At 35.6% G+C, this 25,086-nt stretch overlaps 1 protein-coding gene across 15 annotated transcripts in view; it reads right to left on the minus strand.

Annotated features, from left to right (window-relative positions):
- The window catches only part of RALGAPA1 (Ral GTPase activating protein catalytic subunit alpha 1), a 225,642-nt gene that overhangs the window by 73,327 nt on the left and 127,229 nt on the right, over window positions 1–25,086 (minus strand). For all 15 annotated transcript variants that reach the window (XR_011428633.1, XR_011428619.1, XM_023624084.2 and 12 more), the window contains 4 exons: window positions 19,941–20,075; window positions 19,070–19,253; window positions 10,474–11,338; window positions 8,054–8,125 (listed from right to left, as the gene is read on the minus strand). Coding sequence is in view for 13 of the 15 variants with exons in the window: in XM_023624084.2 (XP_023479852.1) it covers window positions 8,054–8,125; window positions 10,474–11,338; window positions 19,070–19,253; window positions 19,941–20,075 (1,256 nt within the window). In the remaining 2 variants the exon portion in view is untranslated. The remainder of the gene's footprint in view (window positions 1–8,053; window positions 8,126–10,473; window positions 11,339–19,069; window positions 19,254–19,940; window positions 20,076–25,086) is intronic.

Consider the following 25,086-nt stretch of genomic DNA (forward strand, 5'->3'; position numbering starts at 1 on the left):
CACATACTTTTTAAGCTCTCAAAAAACCTAACTTTACACCTAAAGGAACTAGAAAAAGAAGACTAAACTAACCCCAAAGTTAGCAGCAGAAAAACAATAGAGTAGAGCAGAAATAAATGAATTAGAGAAGAAAACAGAAAAGATGAATAAAACCAAGAACTGGTTTCCTAAAAGATAATCAAAATTGACAAACTTTTAGCTAGACTAACCAAGGAAAAAAGAGGACCCAAATAAATATTGTTATAAGTGAAAAAGAGCTATTATGACTGATAGTACAGAAATATAAGGGATCATAAGAGGCTACTATGAAGTATACACTAACAAATTGGACAAGCTAGAAGAAATGTGTAAGTTTCTAGAAACATACAACCTATCAAGACTTAATCATGAAGAATTCGAAAATCTGAACAGCCCAACAAGTAAGCAGATTAAATCAGATAGTTTCACTGGTGAATTCTACCAAATATTTTAAGAATTAATACCAATTCTTCCCATATTCTTCTAAAAAACTGAAGAGGAGGGAATACTCCCAAAGTCATTTTACCAGACCAGCACAACCTTGATACCAAAGACAGATAAGGACGCTCTAAGAAAAGAAAACTACAGGTCAATATCCCTGATAAATAAAGATGCAAAAATTCTCAACAAAATACTAGCAAACAGAATTCAACAGCACAGTAAAGGATCATACAACATGATAAAGTGAGATTCATCCCTTAGATACAAGGATGGTTTAACATATGGTGATGAATGTGATATATCACATTAACAGAATGAAAGATAAAAATCACACGATCATCTCAATAAATGCAGAAAAAGTAATTTGACAAAATTCAATATCCATTCATGACAAAAACTCTCAACAAATTGGGTACAGAAGGAATGCACCTCAACATAATAAAAGCCATATATGACAAGCCCACAGTTAACATTATACTCAACGGTGAAAAGCTAAAAGCTTTTTCTCTAAGATTAGGAACAAGAAGATCAGGGTGCCCACTCTCACCACTCTTAGTCAACATAGTATTGGAAGTCCTACCCAGAGCAATCAGGCAAGAAAAGGAGAAAGAAGCCATCTGAATCAGAAAGGAAGAAGTGAAACTATCTCTGTTTGCAGATGACATGATCTTATATATAGAAAATCCAAAAGACCCCACCAAAAAAATTGTTAGAATAAATGAATTCAGTAAAGTTAGAGAATACAGAATTAACATACAAAAATCAGTTTTGTTTCTATACAGTAACAATGAATTATCTGAAAAAGAAATAAAGAAAACAATCCCATTTATAATAGCATTAAAAAATACTTAGGAATAAATTTAACCAAGGCAGTGAAAGATCTCTACAATAAAAACTACAAGATATTGATGAAAGAGAGTGAAGACACAAGTAAATAGAAAGATAACCTATGTTCATGGATTGGAAGAATTAATATTGTTAACACGGTCATACTATCCAAAGTAATCAATAGATTTGTTGCAATCCCTATCAAGATTCCAATGGCATTTTTTTACAAATAAAACCCACTATCCTAAAATTCAGATGAAACCACAAAACAGCCCAAATAGCCAAGGCAACCCTGAGAATGAAGAACAAAGCTGGAGGCATCACACTTCCTGATTTCAAACTATATCACAAAGCCAAAATAATCAAAACTGTATGGTACTGGCAAAAAACAGACACATAGATCAATGGAACAGAACTGACAGTCCAGAAATAAACCCATATGTATACAGTCAACTAATGTTTGACAAGGGAGCCAAGAATACTCAATGGAGAAAAGAGTCTCTTCAATAAACGGTGTGGGAAAACTGGATTATTCATACGCAAGAGAATGAAACTAGACACCTATCCTGGAACACTCACAAAAATTAATCTGAAATGAGTTACAGACTTAAATGTAAGACCTGAAACCATAAAACTTCTAGAAGAGAAACAGACGGTAAGCTCCTTGACATTGGTCTTGGCAACGATTTTATGGGTATGACACCCAAAGCAGAAGCAACTAAAGCAAAACAAAAACAAAAAAACAACTGGGACTACATCAAACTAAAAAGCTTATGCACAGCAAAAGAAACAATAATCAAAATGAAAAGGCAACCTATGGAATGGAAGAAAATATCTGCAAACTACAGATCTGATAAGGGGTTAGTATTCAAAATACATAAGGAACTCATACAACTCAATAGTAATATAAATGGGCAAAAGACCTGAATAAACATTTTTCAAAGAAGATATTCAAATGGCGAACAGGTACATGAAAAGGTACTCAACATCACTAAAATCACCTTGGTTGTTAGTCGATTCTGACTTCTAGCAACACTGTGTACAGCAGAGCAGAACCGTGCCTGGTTTTTTTTGGACCATCCTCTCATCTTCCATTACTTTATCAGACAATATTCTACTGCTTTTCATGGGGTTTTCATGGCTAATGTTTTTGGAAGTGGGTGGCCAGGTCCTTCTTCTTAGTCTGTCTTAGTCTGGAAGCTCCACCATGGGTGACCCTGCTGGTATTTGAAATATGGCATAGCTTTCAGCATCACAGCAACAAGCAGCTGCCACAGTATGACAACTGACAGACGGGTGGTGTGGTTCCCTGGCCAGGAAAGAGACCTGGGCTGTAGCGGTGAGAGACCGAATCTTAACCAGTAGACCAGTCACTAATCATTAGGGAAATGCAAATCGAAACCACAAGAAATAGCACCTCACACCTATTACTTTGGCTATTATCAAAAAGACAAGAGATAACAAGTGTTGGCGAGGATGTAGAGAAAAGGGAACTCTTGTGTGCGGTTGGTGGGGATGTAAACTGGTGCAGCCACTATGGAAAACAGTATGGAGGTTCCTCAAAAAATTAAAAACAAAACTAACATATGATCCAGTAATCCCACCTGGGTATATAGCTGAAGGAAACAAAATCACTGTCTTGAAGAGATATCTGCTTCCCCATGGTCACTGCAGCGTTATTTACAATAGCCAAGATATGGAAGCAACCTAAGTGTTCACTGACAGGTAAATGGATTAAGAAAATGTGGTGTGTGTGTATATATATATATGCACACCCAATGGAATTCAGCCACAAGAAAGAAGGAAATCCTGACATTTGCAATGACTTGGATGAACCTTGAGGGCATTATGCTACATAAAATAAGTCAGACAGAGAAACACAATTACTGTATGTTCTCACTTATATGTGGAATCTAAAAAAAATGAACTCATAGAAACCAAGAACAGATTGGCTGGTGATGGCCAGGGACGAGGGTGGGGGGACAGGCAAAATGGACGATGATGGTCAAAGTGTACAAACTCCAAGTTATAAGATGAATAAGTTCCGGGATGTAATGACAGCATGGTTACTATAGTTGACGATAATATACTGTTTATTTGAAAGTTGCTAAGAGAGTAGATTTTTAAATTTCTCACCACACACACAAAAATCATAACCATGGAAGGTGATGGATGTGTTAACTAACCTTATTGTGGTAACCATTTTGTGATATATACATAGATAAATCATTACATTTAAATCTTTTAAACTTACCCAACGTTACATGTCAATTACATCTCAAAGTTGGAGGGAAAAAAAACTTTGAAGAGGTGATATGGGAATACATAAATTAATTAATTTAAAAAATCAAAAGAAAAAAAAGCCCTACAAAACTAAAATGAGAAAAGGAATGTAACAGAGAATTATGACATTATGTATTAATCTCTACTAGTATTGTTTTGAAAATCTCAATAAATTGGAGTTTTGTAAAAAAGCAAAAAACACTGAAATTGACCCAAGAGCTAAAAGAAAACCCACAAAGACTAATAATGATGAAACAAATTGAAAGACTTAGAAATAATATTCATTTTATAAAGCTGTCTATAACCTTAATTCTAAAAACATAATAAGAACAGACAGAAAATTATCTACAGAATATGCTAATAGACTGTACCCTAATTCAAAAATGAATTCTAATTCAATTATGAAAAACATAATAGGAAGTCAAAAGACCCAGTAGGGTTTATCCCAAGAATGAAGGAATTATTTAATATTAGCAATCTAGTGATGTTAAAATACAATATACATCAATTAGTTAAGAAAGTAAAACTATATGAAAATCTGAATAGATGCTAAAAATGATTCTGATAACATTTAACACCCTTTCATTATAATAACTCATTATAATATATGATATAATTATACATTACAATTTATAATATAACATTATATATATATAATATACATAATATAACATTATAATAACAGGCTACTTTCTCACATGACGAAAATTACCTATTTCAAACCAACAACTGATTATCTTACTCAAGGATGAAACAGAAGAGTCATTTCCCTTAAAATCAGAAAAGATGAGGATGTAAATAGGAAGAATAATGATAACAAATGTGCTTATTCTTTCCATATGAAAGTTTTCATTGCAAATCAAACCCAAGTATCGATGGTATTTTTTTCTGGAAAACAACAGCATAATTCTAACATGTATCCAGTATTCTAACATGAATCCAGAAGAATAAACAGGTGAGAATATCTAAGAAAATAAGAAAAATGTATGTGGGTGGGGTGAGGAAGAAGATGGGCTTATCAGACGTTAAATTATAAGGCTGTAACAAATTAAAGATTAACATCTGCACAAAATTGATAGACAAATCAATAGAAATGAATATAAAGTTTTGAAATGGCTGAGTATTTGATAAAAGAAACATCAAATCAATGGGCAAGGTACGGATTATTCAACAAATCACAGAAATAGACTATTCTCCAACATTCAAGCTAGTTTCATTTCTCATTCCATAAATCAAAATACATTTCAGAAGGAACAAATAATTAAATGTAAAGTAATTACAATACCAACCAAATAATTAAAGATTTACAAGGAAACATAATGTTTAATTGATTTCAAGACAAAACTTTCCAAGCAAAGCAAACAAGTGAAGAAATCCAAATAAAAAAGATTGAGAGATACAGTTACATAAAAATGAAAAACCTACATGCCAAACAACCTAAAGTTGTTGAAAACTGAAAGCCAAACAATTAACTGGGTAAACTTCCTCAATCAGTACACAAGTTAATCCTTAACACACAGCAACACGTAAGAGAACTATTAAGAAAAATTCCTAAATAGAAAAATAGAAAAAGAACACTAAGAGAGAATTTGAAAACAGATTAAAATTTCTTACAAAAATATATTAACTTCACCAGTAATAAAGAACTATAAATTAAACAGATACTATGATCTGCCTCTCAAGCGATAAAGATTAAGAAAAAGTGATTAATATCTTGTGCTGACCAAGCTGACGTTTATATAGGTATCCTTACATAATGTTGGTAGAATTAGCAATTAGTACTTAATGGAAAGTAGCTGTGCAAAATGTATGGCCTGAAATAAGTTGTCATGCTTTGACCTAATAATTCTATTTCTAGGAATCTATCCCAAGGCAAGAAATTAAAAACAACTTAAACATCCAATAATGACAGAACTTGGGGCCATAAGAAATTATTTTTGAATAATATAAAAAATGGTTGAGGAACATGCTCACAATATAAAATTTTTTTAAAAAGTAACTTACTATACATATCTGATTCCATTTTTATAAAACAAACAAAAAATCATACGTATGTCTATCAAAATAGGCTGAAAATACATAAACAAAAGTTAACTACAGTGTTATAAATATATGGTTTATTTTTCTGTTTTATATTTTCTATAATAAAGAAATTAAATATTATTTTAAAAAGAACATTCTGAAGTAAGCTAAAAACAACAAAAACCAGTTAGGAATTACAGGAAGTGAGTAAAGGTTATATTTTTCCATAAATTTGGTAGCAAAAGGCACAAAAGTGATAGACTATAATTTCAAAGGATGGTAACTGAGGAAAATTTTGTTTTGTTTTGTTTAAAGATAGATAACAAACATACTTCTATTAAGAGGAATAAGTAGAAATACAAAAAGAAGGGATAACTTTTTTTTGAGGAAGATTAGCCCTGAGCTAACATCTGCCACCAATCCTCCTTCTTTTTGCTGAGGAAGACTGGCCCTGAGCTGACACCTGTGCCCATCTTCCTCTATTTTATGTGGGACGCCTGTCACAGCATGGCTTGTCTGCACCCAGGATCCGAACTGGCAAACCCAGGGCCACCGAAGCAGAACTTGTGAAGTATGAACATAACTGCCGCACCACAGGGCCAGCCCCAGGATAATTTTTTGAAGATCCTAGAACAGGCAGAGAAGGTGGGAAGCAGAAGTACAGATAGGGGAAAAACAAAAAGGCTTTTCTGAAACCAAAAATGAGCAAAAGAAGGTGGCTTAATTTAGAAATTTTAAAGAGACGAAGATGTAAGGCAGAGCTGTTTGATGAAGGAAAGGCCCGAATCATGGTATTCGCTTTGCATTCCTGTAGAATAGTGATGGCATGGTGGGTGGCTTGTTTCAAACTAGCTTTCCAATTATCAGAATCTCAGGATGTAATTAATGAGAGATGTGACCAATGTGTTAAAATGTGAATGTGTGGAGGAAGAAGAAAGCTTAAGAATCACTGTTCTAGCAGACTGTCTTTCTTATAGGAGCTCAAGAAGCTGAACTGAATTCCTAGTGAGGTTAGAATAGAGATGATCCTTTGACTATAATGAAGGGTTTGACAAACAAAAAAGTGTTTAAAATACAGTCATGCGTTGCTTTAAGATGGAGATACATTCTGAGAAATGTGTCTTAGGAGACTGCGTCATCGTGTGAATGTCATACAGCATACTCACACAAACCTACATGGTATAGCCTACCACACACCTAGGCCATATGGCACTAATCTTATGGGACACCCCCCATTGTATATGCAGTCCATCGTTGACCAAAATGTTACGCGGTGCATGACTGTAATTATTCTGAGAAAGAAAGTAAGAGGTGAACAGGAATTAAGAAATTTGCCGAACAGAAGAGAAGGCATTGTTGAGTAATGGAGCATGAATCTAGAGTAACTCTATTAGCAGACTGGTTTGATAATTTTCTCTGGTAATGTACTGTCACCTAGGAATAGAGAAAGTAGATGTTCAGAATGATTCTGATTAGAGAATTGATTATGGCCAGATATATATAAACGTAAGTGGAAGAACAGTTTTAAGGGTGCTAGATATGGCATTTTAAAAATAGTTGACAATGTGTGAGTTTCCTGGACAGGACGGCAAGTGAAATCAGAGGTGGGTGGGCAGTTTGACAGTGGGAATAGGAAAAGCAAAAAACAGGAGGCATAAAAGTTTAAAACACCGGTTGAATAAGACGTGAGAGAGTGAGAAATGTGGATGTTAAGGAGGTTGTGGATTTCAGTCTCAGAAATACAGGCATTCTCAATAACGGTGACATCCAAAGTTTCACTTTATTAATGTATTTCCAGTTAGACTGCCAAAAATCACCTATCCAAACATTTTATTTTTATGAGTTTGGAAAGGAAGGAAGCACATATACATAGGTTGATCTTATAGGAATTTCAGTTAAGTAATATTTTGTAGTTTCTAGTACCAGTTTCCCAGGAAATCTCATCCCGATACAGGCACTTAGAGATCATTGAAATAATGATTTAACAAGGTTTTACAAATCCAAACTGACATGCAAGTGGGTACACATCTAAGGGCTTAAAGAGAAATCAGTTACAACAATATAACAGACTATACCCATCTTCTTTGCTCCATTAATATTTTTTGTAGGTACTAGTTTGTATTCACCAGTCATTTCACTTGGGGCCTCTTAGAATAATCAAGGGCAGATTTGGAATGCCTAAATATGCGAAAACCAAGGACATTTTATAGGTTCAATCAGATTTCTGTTTCAAAAGATAATTCTGAAATGTATAAAAAAAGGTGTAACAATTCAAAGATACCAAATATTTTAATGCAGCCCTACATTTTTCCAAAACATTTACTATTTCTAAGGTATGAATAAATGAAAGACAGTTTCTGCTCAGAAAGTTATAACTGAACAAGATGGCATTATTCACACATAAATAGAGATACAGCTGACGGTTGCAAATTATAAATTTGAAGGTTTTCCAACAACTTACCACTGTCTTGAGTCCAAATTCCTAAGTTCTCTAAGTAGTTTTTCATTTTTCTTCAAGAGATGAAAGCTCCTCCTAAATAGAGAGAATTATAAACATTTTCATCACCTTTGCAGTGAATGACATCACAGTCCTGGAAATACCTTCCACTCTACTCATGCAACTCTTACACTGAGTTCTTGCCTTTTCATACTTCTAACACAAAGGAGAATAGACCCTAAAACAAATGCCAAGAATTTAAGTCATTATTTCTGCCCAGGCCATCATGCATTTCTGCTAGTGGATCATTATCTATCGGCCTCTTCAATTTTTCCTCGCAGATCCTGTGAGCTTCCCAAACTCATATCTAGAAAAATGGATGAAAACACTTGTAGGTTCCCTCTCAAGAGTTTCATAAAAATATGCAAAAAAGTTGTTCTTCACAAGAAATAAAATATTCGCAAAATCTAAATCACTACTAAGTAAGCCTGTGTAATTCAAACGGAATTTGCTTTCTTCTTTGTTTTACATTATATGTATTTTTTTTACCCTACTAAGTGATGTATAAATTTTCCCATATGTCCTATAGGTGCTAAATATGCACAAATTATATTCAGGAAATCAATGCTTGCTGTGGTAAAATATAGCTTCCCACCTTTAATTTTTCTCAAGACAATATATGGATGATTCTATAGCAAAAAATAGTAGAATGTACTTATATGAGTGGCAGTTACTTGTATTTGGACATACGAAAGGCAAACTGTGCTCCTGATACAGTGTGGCTTTCCCATAAGGCAGAGGATACTTCCTTCTAATAAATGGAAGGGTTTAAATCAAGTAAGATTACAAACACCAGGCAAGCAAGTAGAATTCCATTTCAATGCTTCACATGCGGTTGAATTACTTGAAGATACACTCGTCCAGTGATATCTGAGCTCCTCTCCTACTACTAATTGAAAACAATGTGTTACATAGTGCTTCTTCTTCCACTCCCCTACAGCTTTTAGTATCATAGAAATTTAAAAAGTGTCTATTATGCTTTACACTAGTGTACAACTTTAGTATTTTATGTACGTTAGCTAATTTAATTCTCACCATTATGTGAGGTGGGAGTTATTTCCTAAATTGTAGACTATAGCCTGAGGCTCAAAGGTTAAGTGACTCTAACCTGGGTCTTCTGATTTAAGTTTGATGCCTTTTCATTTAACTCCTACCTAACTTACTTGAATACACTGTGTATTTATTGCAGTTTTTACTGAGGTTTTTCAAGATACATAAGAAAACCAAATTAAAAAGAAATCTAGATTTTTTTTCTTGATACTAAATCTTGAGTCAAATTTCTGATACAAACAAGAAATGATCACACTGCTGTTTGTCTAAAAAAACAGTTAGGCTTATGTGACATAAGAAATACATATCTGGGCTCTGCTTCCAGTTCCTGACACAGAACTCCTAAAGCCCTGTAATTTCCTGAGTGTTGGAGGTGACGGGGACATCTTATACAAAGTTCCTAGGTCCCTTGGAATTTTCCAGGGTAATAGGAGCATCTTTTGTTCCAATGAGGTGACTCTTGGTGGGCACCTGGATAACTTCAGGTTGGGGCCTCATCACCAGAAAGAGCAAGCTATGATTAGAAGCTTGGAACTTTCAGCCCCACCTCTGGGGAGGGGAGAAGGGCTGGAGATTGAGTTAATAATCAATCATGCCTGTATGATGATGCCTCCATAAAAATCCCTAAACTATGGGGTTTGGAGAGCTTCCAGGCTGGTGAACATATTCAACTGTGCTGGGAGGGTGGCACACCCCAACTCCACAGAGACAGAACCTTCTGTGCTTCGGGTTTTTTCAGAATTCACTCTATGTACCTATTCATCTAGTTGTTTACCTGTATCCTTTAACTATACTTTACAATAAACTGGTAAATCTTAAGTAAATGTTCTGTGAATCATTATAGCTAATTATCAAACCCGAGGAGTGGGGTTTGGGAACCCGTGATTCATAGCTGAACTTGCAACTGGTGTCTGAAGTCGGGGACAGTCTTGTGGGTCTGAGCCTTTAACCAGTCTATGCCAACTCCAGGTAGTGCTGGAATTCTCGGTGTGGAAAACCCACACATCTGGTGCCAGAAGTGTTATAAGAAAAAAAGGCTTTCCTAATAGTTTATGTGAACGTTGGAAAAATAAGACACTTTCAATTTTATGAGCTATAATTTCTAAGTCAAATAGTTCTACTAGTCATTATGAAAATGTTAATAGTTAATTTACTGTGTTATCTTTTTATTCCATTGAATCCGGTGGTCTCAAAAAAAAATCTGCCCACTGGTCAAAGAACTAACTGGTAGATAAAAAACTTAGTGAGGAAAAAAATAAAGACTAAAATGCTTGATCAAAAGCTGAATAAGACTAATGTGAAAAAAAAAGGAAAAATTTCTCTTTTATTCTTACCTTTTATCCCAGGAATTCATTCCCAATATACTAAGAAGCAATCTGCAATAATAAAATGCTGACTGAGGCTTCTGAGGTGTTGGCTCATCTTGCTCCACAGCTTTCATGTTTAAGTCATTAAAGTGTTTCTCAACAAATTCTTTTTCCTCTGTATGTTGCTTAAGGATAGCATTGATAACATCATTTTCCTGTTTTTCAGAAATGCACACAGGTTGTGGAGCAGGAATATTAAGTGAGATTCCAGTTCTCTGTAAGCATTCAGGACTAGTTACACCTAAATACTGCAAAAGCTCATCAAGAACATCTTCTTCATCTTTTATTGTATCCCAAGTCGGTACGGTTTCTCTAAATCTTCTTTTAAACTGGAGGGGTATCCCATCTTTTACTGTTATATCTTCTAAGCATTCATTAGATGGAGGAGGCTCTTCTGGTTTCTCTTGGCGAGACAATGAAAGTATGAGAGATGTAGGTTCTGACAAACCACTTACAGGAGGTGGTCCATACAGGATGGCAGAATCCCATGAATATTTTCCAGAGAGATCACGTACTATGATTCTGACATTTGAATTGGCTGATGCAAGACCAGCAGACAAACCTCCTCCAGGTATACTTTCTTCTGACCTGATCTGGATACAGGACACTAATGTTGTATTGTTCAACACAAAGAACTGGATATTTGGACTCTCAAAGAGTTCAGGAGAAAGTTCAGTACTTTCACTGTAATGATTGTCATGATTTTCACACACCTGACTTGTTAACATAGCAGGACCACCACTCATTGGATAATGGCCCAAGTGATTTACCAGGTGTGTAATAACAGTGCGGGCAGCTATTGAGATTAATCCTTGTTGCATTTGAGTTTTCACTAGAAATGAAAAATACAAGTGAATGGAGACACTGCTGCTTCCCAGGGAGTCATATAACAATGAAATATTAGACAACAAATGGATTTGGTCACATCATCAAAATCACACTCACATATTTCAGTAAATATTACTATTTCCAAGTTAGATTCTGTACCACAGGAATGATGACAAAGAAGAAGAAAACTGTTCTTTGATGAAGTTTTGTTAATTTTGTAAGGTAGCCCTTTTTGAAATTTATGCTTATGGATTCCTAATTCAAACTTATACCTTTAAATGTATATGATGCTTTCAAAGAAGGATCAAAAGTATTATAAATCAACCACTTGAAATCACTTGGCATACAGATTAGAAAGCGAATGAAATCCAACTGATATGTTTCTTATGAGTAGATTCAGAGAGACAGTTTGCAGCATGCCTTAAATGTCACTCAGTTATGGCTTTTATCGATGATGTGAAAGTTTCAGAGAAAAGTGATCTTTCATTAAACTTTAGGAGTCATGAGATCAATTTAAAGAGTAAGTCAGTGTAGCCAGTACATGCCAAGGAAACTCTGTTTTAAAGGAAAACATATTTTATGGGCCTCCTTATGTGTTAAATTTTTCCAAGGTGTTCTTCTATGTGATTGCGGTCTAGTGTGAGCAGTCAGTTGTACGTAAGAAGCTTAAGCACATGAGGGAAAGCAAATAGGTAAGGAACATATCAAATGAGTAACTTAAAAAAAATCAAAGGAAACAGTAAAAAGAGAAAACTCAAAGAATCTATTAGTAAGAGGCCTGAAAAGGCAAGGTGCCTAACGTCAGGAGCTGAAGGAGGAGGGAGGAGAGAAGGAAGATGTGGAAGCCAGTTCTGGAATGAGTGGTGTGAGGGGCTGGGAACAATTCAGCGACAGTTATCTTGATACTTTTCATCTAGGAGACCAAAGGAGAGTTGTTATTGGTAAGTACTGATCATTCAGCTAGAAGACGAAGTTTAGTTGTGTGTTTGTGTGTACATGTGTGTTTACAGTGTTCTTGTCTCACTTAGTTATAGACATGATTACAGATTTTGTTTCCGTATTGTTCTGCCACAGTCATAGACTGATCTCGTCTGAGTATTGTTTATATTCCTAAAGTTAACCATTTGGGAATACTATGACCTAGCTGCCAGAATAAATATAGATTTGGGAATGTCCTGATGATCAAAGTATTATCTACATACAGAAATTCCTTAATTTTAAGTGTACTTTGTGGTGACTTTTAGTAACTGTGTAGAATTGTTTAACCATCAACATAATCTAATACATAGTTAAAATTCCCCACCAACAAAAATAATAAATTTTATTTTATGTACATTATACCTCAATAAACCCAACTTAAAAAAGTTCATAAGGAGACTAACGTACACTGCTGGTATGATTACTTAAAAAGAGGCAAGAGAGATGAATAGTGTTACATTTTCAAGGCCATAGCCCTCAAGATTCAGAACCAACACCACCGGGTACGGGCAGAAAGTCAGCAAAAAACCAGTTTCTGCCATTAACATAACATCTTCTACATTATCCAACTCTAAAAAAGAACAGTTCTCTTTTGGCTTTGGTTGATTTTGAAATGTTACTGATTTACAAAATTTTAACTTTCTATTATCAATCAAGTTTTATGTCTACATACATGTATATATGAACATTTTTCAGTTTACTTAAAAAGTTCCAATTACACTAAACTTTTCTTTAATTATATTTACGGCTAGTTCTGAAAATCAGCTATTCAACACTACAAAACAACACTAAATGATTAACTTTAATTCAATCCTACATTTTCAAGACCATAAGCAAAGTAAAAAGTTATGTCACGGTGTGATGAGAAACAGAGGAGTGGCTTGAATCTAGTGTCTGCTTTCCCTTCTCTAGTTATAATTTGGAATATAATGGATGTTCACACTGTAAGCGGCCTTACAGATAACTTAGCCAGTACTGCTCAGTTTGTACATGAGGACAAATGGGTTCACAGAATTTAAGAGATTTGCCTGCCATTCAAGATTTCACATCAGGGCTCGTCTTTTGCTTCCCATCTCAGTGTTATTTCCATTTTTATCACAGTCTAATTTCCATATTGTTCTCTTTTGTTAAACTGCCCTTTTCTTTTGGCAAATCACTATGACATGTGGAAACAATGAATTAAAAATTTATCTTTTTCCTCTGTTCAGTAACTTCAAAAACTTATTTAGTATAAATTACTAAATAAATTGCCAAAATCAATGTAAAAAACTCACGTAAATAAGTCTAAATCACGTTTTAATACAAATTAAAGATTTTCTTTCCTTTTTTTTTGTGAGGAAGATTGTCGCTGAGCTAACATCTGTGCCAACCTTCCTCCATTTTATGTGGGATGCTGCCATAGCATGGCTTGACGAGCTGTGCTAGCTCCATGCCCGGGATCTGAACCTGCAAACCCTGGGCCGCCCACGGAGAGAGAGTGAACTTAACCAGTATGCCACCGGGCCAGCCCAAGATTTTTTTATTTTTGATGTAGGAAAAAAATGTTCTGTTCTTTATTTTCTTTTCCCCCTTTCTTCGTTTTGAGTGATAAACTTAAAATAGGTAACTTGTTCTAAGCAGTGAATCTTTTTTGCAGGACATTTCTGCAGAAGCGAAAGAGTATAATTTAATAGAAATAGATCACAGAAAAGAGAAAAAATCCTGACTTTGTCTCTGGCTTGTTCTTTGATCATGGGCAAATCACACAGAACTTCTTAAACCTCATTTTTCTCTAAGAATAACTGAGACTTTTTGTAAAGATGAATTAAAAATTCATATACAAAGCTGGATATAACAGAAACAATATAAATCATTCAATTTTTCAAGCATTATTGGTAACATAGGTTTTATGAGTTTCTTTTTCAAACTTGCTTATAAATAAACTGCAAGAATGAGCCAGCTCTTTCCCTAAACATAAACCTCCAAATCCAGGTACCAGTCAATCCTATGCACGCTCTTCCAAAGGAAGAGAGAGCAGGAACGCAGTTTAAATGAGCTTGTTCATAAATATGTCATAATTATTAATATTGAGAACACTTAAAAAATAAATTTAGATTTCAGAGGTAGGTAAAAGCATTTTCTTTCCTAAGCTGCTTCTCTAAATTCAAGATATATATAAAAAGGATAAAAATCTCTCAACTTGTTAATTGGGCAGTTAGATTGATTTAGATTTATTTTTTAGTTATAAACTATAGAACATACATCTCTCTCTTCTACATATCTACTTAGATATAAAGAAAACATATGAAATTCTCTAATTTAGAAACTCAAAATGAAATTCTAAAATAACCAGCCTTGTAAGAAAATGCAAAATGAAGATATCGATGCTTCTAAAGCTTCGTGTAAGTGGCATTCATTTAAATAAGTCTATTCAGAGTTGTCTTTTCAGATTGTCAGATTAAACAAACCCTACAGCATTTGCAGCAAACCCATAATTACAGATTATTATGGCATACAAAAGCAGCAAGACATAAAAAGCTGCTGCAATTCACTACACTGTAATAGAACATGCAGAGGAAGTTAATTTTGGCAAATGCTTTAACTATTAGCTTTGCATAATATGTATAGGTGAAACTGTAATTAGGACAGAATGAATCCTTCAGAGCCTGCTTTCACTCTGACCCTGAAAATGATGACTTCTTGCTAATAAGACTACTGCCATTTGACAAAAAGCCAACTTCACTACCTCGCTTTATTCTTTAGTAAATTTAATAATTACAGCTACTCCTGCCAATAGTTCTCAAATCAGACTTGTTCAATCCAATACTGAGCTTATTAGGGACATTCTATGTTTAGAAATCTTTGGCCAAAAAGTACTTGAAGATGATGAAGCATGCCTTAGACAAGGGCACAATGATTAGTCATTTTTGCCACATTAAAAACCCCACAGCATGTAGTCACTACAGACCACAGAATCACCTGCTGTTAGCTCACAGCTGTTCCTAAAAGGTTCTGCATTTATCTGGTCCTTAATATTTTTAAGTCCAAAGGGAACAACTTAATACATTCAGAGAATAGTACTCCATGGAGTATCTGGTATCAATATAAAACTCATCTATTTAAATCTTTACCTTTGTGTCTTTTACAGTGACTGTTGATGGTACAATAAATTTTGTATGAAATACATTAAAACTCCCCTTTATATACATAAACTATTTATTTCACTGTTTAAGAAATACACTATACTGCTGTGAATCAAACTTCATCACTTTACACCTTTAAAAATGCAAAAAGCAAGTAATCTTTCCATATAACTTTGTTTTTAAGTAAAATAAACATTCTATTTCACTATGCCAAATCTAAAGAAATAATTAGGTGCCAGCCCAGTGGCGTAGTGGTTAAGTTCGTGTGCTCCACTTTGGCAGCCCAGGGTTCATGGGTTCAGATCCCAGGCACAAACCTACACACTGCTCATCGAGCCATGCTGTGGCAGAGTCCCACATACAAAATAGCAGAAGATTGGCACAGATGTTAGCTCAGGGCCAATCTTCCTCAAGCAAAAAGAGGAAGATCAGCACAGATGTTAGCTCAGGGCAAAGGTTTTTCACCAAAAAGAAAGAAAGAAAGACAAGAAATAATTATAAGGTGCCTACATCAAGAATTGTCTAAATTATTTTGCTATGCTGTACTGACCAGTATATCTCTATTATATCTGAGCTATAATTTAAATTTATATTCCTATTTCACTTGTATATTTGTGTTCTAGACAAACTATTAGCAACTTGTGGTCAACCCAAAACCCTAGCCCTATTTCCTTGATGTGTAGCTTCCTATCTTCTCTTGCACTCTATGTCATCAATCCATTATCATTGCCACATCCTAGATGTTTACTCATTTATAACTATTCTACCTTTAAAAACCAAACTGTTCCCAAATAGCTGACTCTTTGACCACAACCTCCTGGTCTAGTGATTTCCCTTGGAGAGGGCTCTGGGGCTCTCATAGTTGGACGGGAGAGAAGTCAGTGGGATCCCAGGCCTTCACCCTGCTGCAGCTCTACCTTAAGAAGTTTCACAAATTGGAATTCCTTGTGAAATTTATTTGAAGAGGTTCCACTTCTTAAAACTCATTTTAAAAATCACTGTCCTAATATACTGATGCTCTCAGGGGTTCTCAACGTTGGCTGCATATTAATTACCTGCAAAGCTTCAGAAAATCCCAGCAATCTCAGATCAATATATAAAATCTCTATGGATGGGACTAAAGCATCAGTATTTTATTTTATTTTTTTTTGGGAGGAGATTAGCCCTGAGCTAACTACTGCCAATCCTCCTCTTTTTGCTGAGGAAGATTGGCCCTGAGCTCACATCCGTGCCCATCTTCCTCTATTTTATATGTGGGACGCCTATCACAGTATGGCTTGCCAAGCGGTGCCATGTCCGCACCTGGGATCTGAAGTGGCGAACCCCGGGCTGCCGAAGCAGAACGCGTGCACTTAACCGCTGTGCCACTGGGCCGGCCCCAAGCATCAGTATTCTAATGTGCAGCCAAGGCTGAGAATCACTGTTCTAACTTCTCATTACTAACCACACCTACTTTCTGACTCAACGGATCATGACATTTTCTTCCAACTTCTTAGTCATTTCCTAGCATCAGTTCAATCTTTACCAAGCCTAGATTCCACGGCTAAACCATATATCAATATTCTGAAAGCCATAGTTCCCTTGTATTCCTGCCTTTCCTCCTTACTGAATGTTGACTGGTGCAACCAAAACTTTGTAGTTTCCATTTTCTGTTGGGTCCCCAATAACTTCTGTCACTCCCTTTAATTTACTTCCATCTTCTTCTTTTTGGTCTTAGAAAAAGGGCTAATAGCACCTATACTTTCTAACTCATCCCCTGAGGAACTTCACTCTACTAATGATCCCCTTCCCACCTTCCTTCTCAGCTTATAATTAAGTTCAACTCTCTGCCTCCTTAAAACTCTCTTAACCCTGAACCATCTTAGCTTACCTACTGTTTTACCACTTGTCTTTCTTTCTTTCTTTTTTTTTTTTTTTTTTTTTTTTTTTTTTTTTTTTTAAAGATTTTATTTTTCTCCTTTTTCTCCCCAAAGCCCCCCGGTACCTAGTTGTATATTTCGTTGTGGGTCCTTCTAGTTGTGGCATGTGGGACGCTGCCTCAGCGTGGTCTGATGAGCAGTGCCATGTCCGCGCCCAGGATTCGAACCAATGAAACACTGGGCCGCCTGCAGCGGAGCGCGCGAACTTAACCACTCGGCCACGGGGCCAGCCCCTTTCTTTCTTTCTTTAAACAGCCACGCTCCTTAAAGAGGACTTTCAACAGATGGCTCTACCTCTTTAACTCCTGCTTGCTCCTCAACCCACAGCCACTGCTTCTGCCTCCTACTTCTCTGAAACTGAAGCAGACACGTTTGTCGGTCTTGTTGTACTTGACTTCTCTATCATTTAATACTGTTGGCCAGTCTTTTAAAAATCTTTTTCCTCTCTTTGTTTCTGAGAAATTACTCTCTCCTAGTTTTCCTTCCTTTCCAACTTTTTCTTTTCAGAACACACACACACACACACACACACACACACACACACACACACATTTCTAACAAAGACCTCTCTGCTAAGATCTAGACCTGCATATATAATGAACTGTCAGCTAGACATCTTCATATGAATATCCAATAGGTACCCAAACTAGACCATTTCCAACACTGCCCTCCTCATCTTCCCTCCCAAACCTCTGAACTTTCTCATATTTTTGGTCTAGTTTGGGGAAAATCTAACCAATTTAAGCCTTTAGCAACTCTTGCTTGGCCTACTGACTGGTGCCTCTGCTCCTGGGTTGACGTCCCTAAAATCAATCTAATATACCAGAGATCAGAAAACTTTTTCTGCAAGGGGCGAGACAGTAAACACCATCAGCTGTATGGTCCGCGTGATCTCTGTGGCAACTACTAAACACTTCCATTGTTGCACAAAAGCAGCCATAATGATACATAAATGAACTGCACGGACGTGTTCCAATAAAACTTTATTTATAAATAGGCAGCAGGCATGGGCCCTAATTTGCATCCTCATGTAAAATACTATTGTCAAAGTGCTCTTAATACTAATTTTATCATGTATATTACCTCCTTAAAACCCTTCAATAACTGCTGGGTTCCTCTGGGCTACTTCTGCATCTTGAAGGTACTTTTACTTTTAAACTCATATTACAAGTTTATTTCTTTACATCTTTCCCTTGTATCAGATAGCAAACTCTATGAATGTAGAAAAAATGTTACTGAGTTCACTATGTACCAAGAACTGTGCAAGGGGTTTTACACATATTATCTTACCTAGTACTCAAAACAACCCTATGAGGGAACGAATATTAGTATTCTCATTTTACAAATAAGGAAACAGACATATGGTCATTCAGCTATTAAACGAGAGTCAAAATTCAGTACCAGGTTTGTCAGACTCCAAAGCTAAATCTCTTATTCAATTATATAAATCCCATGATGTATAAAGTAAAATATGAAAAAGAACTTACCAGAGTAACTTAGCTAAGTGTATAAAAGGAATGTCATCACCTATAATCTTAGTAATTGTGTATCCGAAGTTATTTCTTAAATTAAAAATGAATTTTGCTATACTATAGATGGCAAGGTAAACAAGTACAAAGTAAGATATATTCTCCTTCATTATTTCTACCCTTGGGCTCAAATCATACTGTGAGAGAACCCAAGCAAGAATACTGTCCTGAAGAGAACTCACTTTACCTTCTGTTACAGGCTGGAGTTTAGAAGATCGTTCTGAATCAGGGGAGTGCAGAGGTTCAGGCTCTTTCAGACTTTCCAAATGCATAAAAGGATCATAATCTACAGATGCCAAATCAGAGAGGCTTATTGGAAAATACTTTGGATTGCTAAAACACTGAGCTCCATAAACACACCCATGTAATACCTGAAAATACAGGGGGAAAAAAATACCAAGTTTTCCTTTTCAGTGAAAATAAATAACTAAATAAAGATAAAAGGAGAAAAACATCAACTGGTAATACAAGAGCTTGACAAAAATTTTAAATATTTTAAAACTTAACTCTTCAATCAAAGTAAAACTTAATGCCTCTTCAAAAGACGAATGAGTAAAATTTAATGATTCTCATATTCAACAAAGATTTGACTCCTTTCAACTTTTTGCAATGAAACAACAGTGTCTTGTGGGAAGTACTTTTTTTTGCAGGGAAAGATTTGCTCTGAGTTAACACGTTGCCAATCTTCCTCTTTTCCCTTCTTTCTTTTCCCTCCCCAAATCCCCAGAATAAAGTTGTATGTTCTAGTTCTAAGTCCTTCTAGCTCTTCTGTGTGAGCCTCCGCTACAGCATGGCTGCTGACAGACGAGTGGTGTGGTTCTGAGTCTGGGAACTGAACCCAGGCTGCTGAAGCAGAGCATGCCGAACTTTAACCACTAGGTCATCAGGGCTGGCTCAGGGAAGTACTTTTTAATTATTCTTAGGTACTATAAGATAAATCTACATTGTTAGAAAATACCTAGCTCTAAAACAATGAAAACGTAACACTAAGAAATGTTATTTCTTTAGGTTTTAAAAACCCTTGCTTAACAAACAAATAATAAAGCAAAGAAGTTTACCTTATAAATGCAGTTGAGGACAGATTTTTCTATTTTGTCATTTTCTGCTCCTGTAGCATGGACTGGCTGAAGCAGTGTCTTCAGAGGTAAGGCCATGATCCAGTCCAGAAGGCACAAAAGTAAGGATACCACCAACTGCAACAACAACAAAGATCATTATTATTGTAAATTCATCAAATAAGAGCTTAACCTTAATAGAAATTCATCAATTTATTTTTTGTTTTCTAAAATTTATTTCAGAACTGAAATCAACCTTAAGTTCTATCATTAATATTTACCTAGACCTAATTGATTTTAAGATGTTGTATATGAACATTATCGTGAATTTTTCCCTTATATTTTAGGGCAAGTACAATGAAACCTTAAACATAATAAAGCAGTAATGTTAGAACTATTTTAAAATTAATATAAAAACACTGAGCTTAAAAGATGACAGACATCAATCAGCGATACTTAATTAACTGCACAAGGAACGTACCACAAAAGAAAGGTTTTAGTCCATATGTATCACAATCACTTCTACATTCCTTTTCTAATATAACAACACCTCACTGAGTATCCTGCCAGAAAGACTCTCTTGACCACTTTCTCAAACTGTTATCAGTTTTATTATACGAATCTTTCCACTGGACACTTTTAAACTAATGGATGTTATACCAAAACACTTTTATCCAAAATGTGGAATAAAGTAGTAGTATCCATTTGGTCCATTTTATTGGATAACGAATCATAAGTAGCGCCACAGAAGTGTCAGTCAAGTAGCAATAAGAGATCTGTTGATCTTCAGAGTGAAGACTAATTCTCCAATTCAAGGACGAATACTGGCCTAAATCTCCCAACCCATCCTTCAAAAGTACAATAAAGAACAAAAAGAACCGATAAAACAACACAAAACCACATCCTTAGTATAACCAAAAAACAGAGAATATCCAAACTTCAAATTATTCATAAGTAGAAGATATATGGCAAATCCCAGCAAGTTTTTTCGCATTTTCCCACTGAAAGCTTTAATGAAGAGCAAGGGCAGTTTGGGAAAAACTGTAAAGAGAGAAGGGAACTAGGTACAAATCTAAAAACTAAGCCAGAGAGAAAATCCACCCTAAGTGTGAGAACATTGAAAAAGTGTACTGGTGCAGAGAGCACTGAGCAGAAAGAAAGGACTTAAAGCGGACGCAGGAAAGGGAACGCTTTGGGGAGAAGAATGTTGAGAGGGATGGAAAGACATCCTGTGGAAAATATGTAGTGGAAGGAAGAAGCAAAAGAGAAAGGTAGGATCCTACAAGACACAGAAGAGTTTTAAAAATCGATGGACCTACAATTCCTCTCCTCCTTAAAAAGCAGCCTCCAATAAAGATGCTATACTTGGTTAAACTGCCAGAAGAGGAAGCTCTTGAAGGAGGAATCCTGTAAACCACCCCAAGCCACCAACCTTGTCCACAGAAACGCAGAGGCAGTCTTCATCTATACAAAACTACTATAAAAAGAAAACAGAAAATGAGAATCTAAGCAATTCAGCTGATGAAAATCCTTCCCCCCACCGCCAAAAAAACCCCCAATTACAAAGCAGAAAAAAACTGTACTACAACATTGCAATCCGATTAAATATTTTTAAACAAGCATTTAGATATGAGGGGCAAAGAAAATCTCATCTTAAATCAGAAATGAAAAAACTAAGAAGAGGGGGCCGGCCAGTGGCACAGTGGTTAAGCGCGCACGTTCAGCTTTGGCAGCCCAGGGTTCGCCAGTTCAGATCCCGGGTGCAGACACAGCACTGCTTGGCAAGCCATGCTGTGGCAGGCGTCCCACATATAAAATAGAGGAAGATGGGCAAAGATGTTAGCTCAGGGCCAGTCTTCCTCAACAAAAAGAGAAGGAATGGTGGCAGATGTTAGCTCAACAAAAAAAGAAAAACTAAGAAGAAATAAACAAAGAAGGGAAGAACTGATTCAAATCAGGAAAAGAACTAAAAGAAAAGGACAAAATCATATTAGAAATGAGGCCTGAATTAAAAGATGCCTAAAGAAGAATAAATTTGAGAAAAACAAAAGCAAGATTTAATAAGGGGCATTAAGGTACAGTGAGAAAACAATTAAGAGAATAATAATGAGATAACAAAAAAGGTAAAAAGTGTCAGAGAGAAAGTGCTTGACATGGGAGACAGAAAGACTGCAAAAGTCCACCAGAAGCCAAGACAAACTGGCCTGCAACATTCAAGTCTAACACATATCCTGGTAAAACTGCAAAAGTAAGACTTCAAAAATAAAGAAAAAATATCCTTAGAGCCCCCAGGAAAAACGGCGAAATAATTTAAGAGAGTAAGAGAACAAAACTGGCATCAGACTTCTCAAGAACAATATACAAAGCAAAGGCAACATTGTGAAAAAAACCTTCAAGGAAAGTTAAGTGTGAACCAAAGATTCCATATCTAGCCAAGCTGTTTTTCAAGTGTCAGTGTTACAGAAAAGAGCTCAGAGAATTCTGTGTTCATGAGCCCATCCTGGAAAATAAAGACGAGCTTCATCTAACCAAGAAGGTGACTGAGGAACTTCAGCAAAAAGACTAATGGTGCATATTCGACATATTTAGTTAAAGATCTAAGATTAAAAAAAAAGGTAGAGATGAATGTGAAGAATCATTTTTTATATGACATATGCTATATGATGGTATGTATAGAAATAACTAAAAATGAACGCAGAGAGAGAGAGAGAAAAGTGAAAAAGCTCATTTATTAACATATAGGCAGTAGACAGGAGATAAAGGACACCCTTAAATAATCACAAACCACACAGTAAAAGATTAAATAAGAAAGCAAGGGGAAAAAGGCATTAAAAAAGGTATAATATAAAGGTAACCACAAGAACAAAGTACAAAATGTCCTGAATACTGAAAGGAACTTAAAAAACAGAAGAACAAAGGAAATATATCATATAGAGAAAGAAACATAGAAAACATAATATGCATAATAGCCATAAAATAAAATGACAGAGGCAAGATAAAAATTACGTCTTACCAGAATGAGTTTAACTTGCCTAATAAAAAGATATTCAATTTGGCTCACAAAGCAAGACCCAAATATATGTTATATTCATGAGAAAGAGTTAAACAAAAAGATTCAGAAAGGCTAAAATTAAAGAGACGGGCAAAAGTATACCAGGCAAATTAGAATTCAAACGAAAAGGCATTAACATTAAAAGCTATTATTTAAAATGAAGACAAAACATTTATCAATATCCATGTATCAAATAACAGTGACTATTTTTATAAAGCAAAAACTACAATAGACGCAAGTAAATAAGAGGAACATTAACAACGGGAGACCTCAAGACACGACTCTTAGTACAAGACCGATCAAGTGGACAAAATATAGCTCACGTGAACTAACGTTGCTTGAGATCCTCAACAATGTTTAACAATATTAAAGGGATCTTGTCACCAAAAATGGGAAAACCGCTAGTACAGAAACTCAAGAAACAGACCTTAATTATTCACTAAAGGGTAAAGATGAACTTTTTAACAAAGGGAACACAGAAATCTGGTTATCCATTAGGAAAAACAACAAAAATTAGATCCCTATCTCAAAACATAGAGAATAAACTCTGAAAGGATGAGGGATGCAAACATAAAGAATGAAACCATACAAGTACTAGAGAAAACACGGGTAAATTCCTCTTTATCCACAGTACAGGGAAAGGCTTTCTACTGATGACTCAAAATCCAGACACAATCAAAGAAAAGACTTATAAACTGACTACATAAGAATAAATTCTTTTCCATGATCTCCCAAAAGAAACAACAAAAAACCCACCATAAACAAAATCAAAAGACAAATGAGAAAAAGGGAGAAAACTTTTTGCATATACATATATCACAGTTAAGAGCTAATATCCCTAGTACGTAAAAATTTGAGGGAAAAATACCAAAACCTGACAGAAACTGTAAGAAGACATTAATAGACAATTTAGAAAAATAAAGAATCAGGCCATTAGTAAATACGAGAAGATACTCAACCTCACTTATAAAAAGAGAAAGGTAAATGAAAACGACACTGAGATACCATCGTTCCCCTATCAAACTGGCAAAAATAGAAAAACATGACACACTCTGGTTAGGCTCTGTGGAAACAGACACTCTCACAGTTCACTTGTGGGAACATCAATATTTAACAAACCTTTATCTGTTTACCTTTGACCCAGCAATACCACTTCCAGGAATATACCCTGAAAACACCTTCCAAAATGTAAAATATATAGGCACAAAGTTAGCAACTGCAGCACTGTTTGTAACCGCAAAATTCTGAAAACATATGTCTATATGCCCATACGTAGGAGAGTGAGTTAAATAAACTATGGCACATTCACACAATGGAGTACTAATACTATGGAGCTGTAATAAAGAACATCAAAGGTCTTTGTGAATTGAGGTATTGTAAATTTCCAGGATGTACAGTGAAGTGAAAGATCTGAAACACCAAAGAATATCCAGAATATGGTACTTCTGTGTACCAAACAAGGAGAAAAAACAAAATACAGATGTATCTGCTCACCTGTACAAAAATAAACAAAGGATGAATAAACCACAGACTAAAAAAAAAAACCAGGGATGAAAGAAAAAAACCCTAAAATGGAATACATACAGAAAAAAATGACCTGAACTGCATTTCAAATGAATTATATAAACACACTGAGGTGAGGAAGGGGGGGGAGAAGTAACCCAAATTATGCATATAGGTAGATAAAGAAATACATATATGTATATATTTTACATATATGTAAAATACATATTATATATGTGTGTGTACACATATTAGCTATTTTCTAGATCTATCTGCTGAGAGGGCCTAAAAAAAATAACAACCCAATGACAATGTTCAGGGAGAAACTGAGAGCCAGGTATTTTTGCTTACTTACTCTGTCCTGAGCCAGAGGGAAGTCTCTGGGGGTGCTAGTATGCTCAAATAGAACCACCTCTTTGTTTTGTGTGTTCCTAGGGGACTCATGAATGCCAAGCCCTGTCAGTTCCCAGAGCTAGGTAAGAGGGAGCCACTCCCTTAGGTAGCAGCTGTAACATTGGGGTGCTAGATGTGTGGACAAGCTCCTTCCAGGGAGAGGCTGGAGACCTGGTTTTATTGTTGGAGCAAGCCAGCCAG

Source organism: Equus caballus, chromosome 1 (genome assembly GCF_041296265.1).
Source record: "Equus caballus isolate H_3958 breed thoroughbred chromosome 1, TB-T2T, whole genome shotgun sequence".
Lineage (NCBI taxonomy): Eukaryota > Metazoa > Chordata > Mammalia > Perissodactyla > Equidae > Equus > Equus caballus.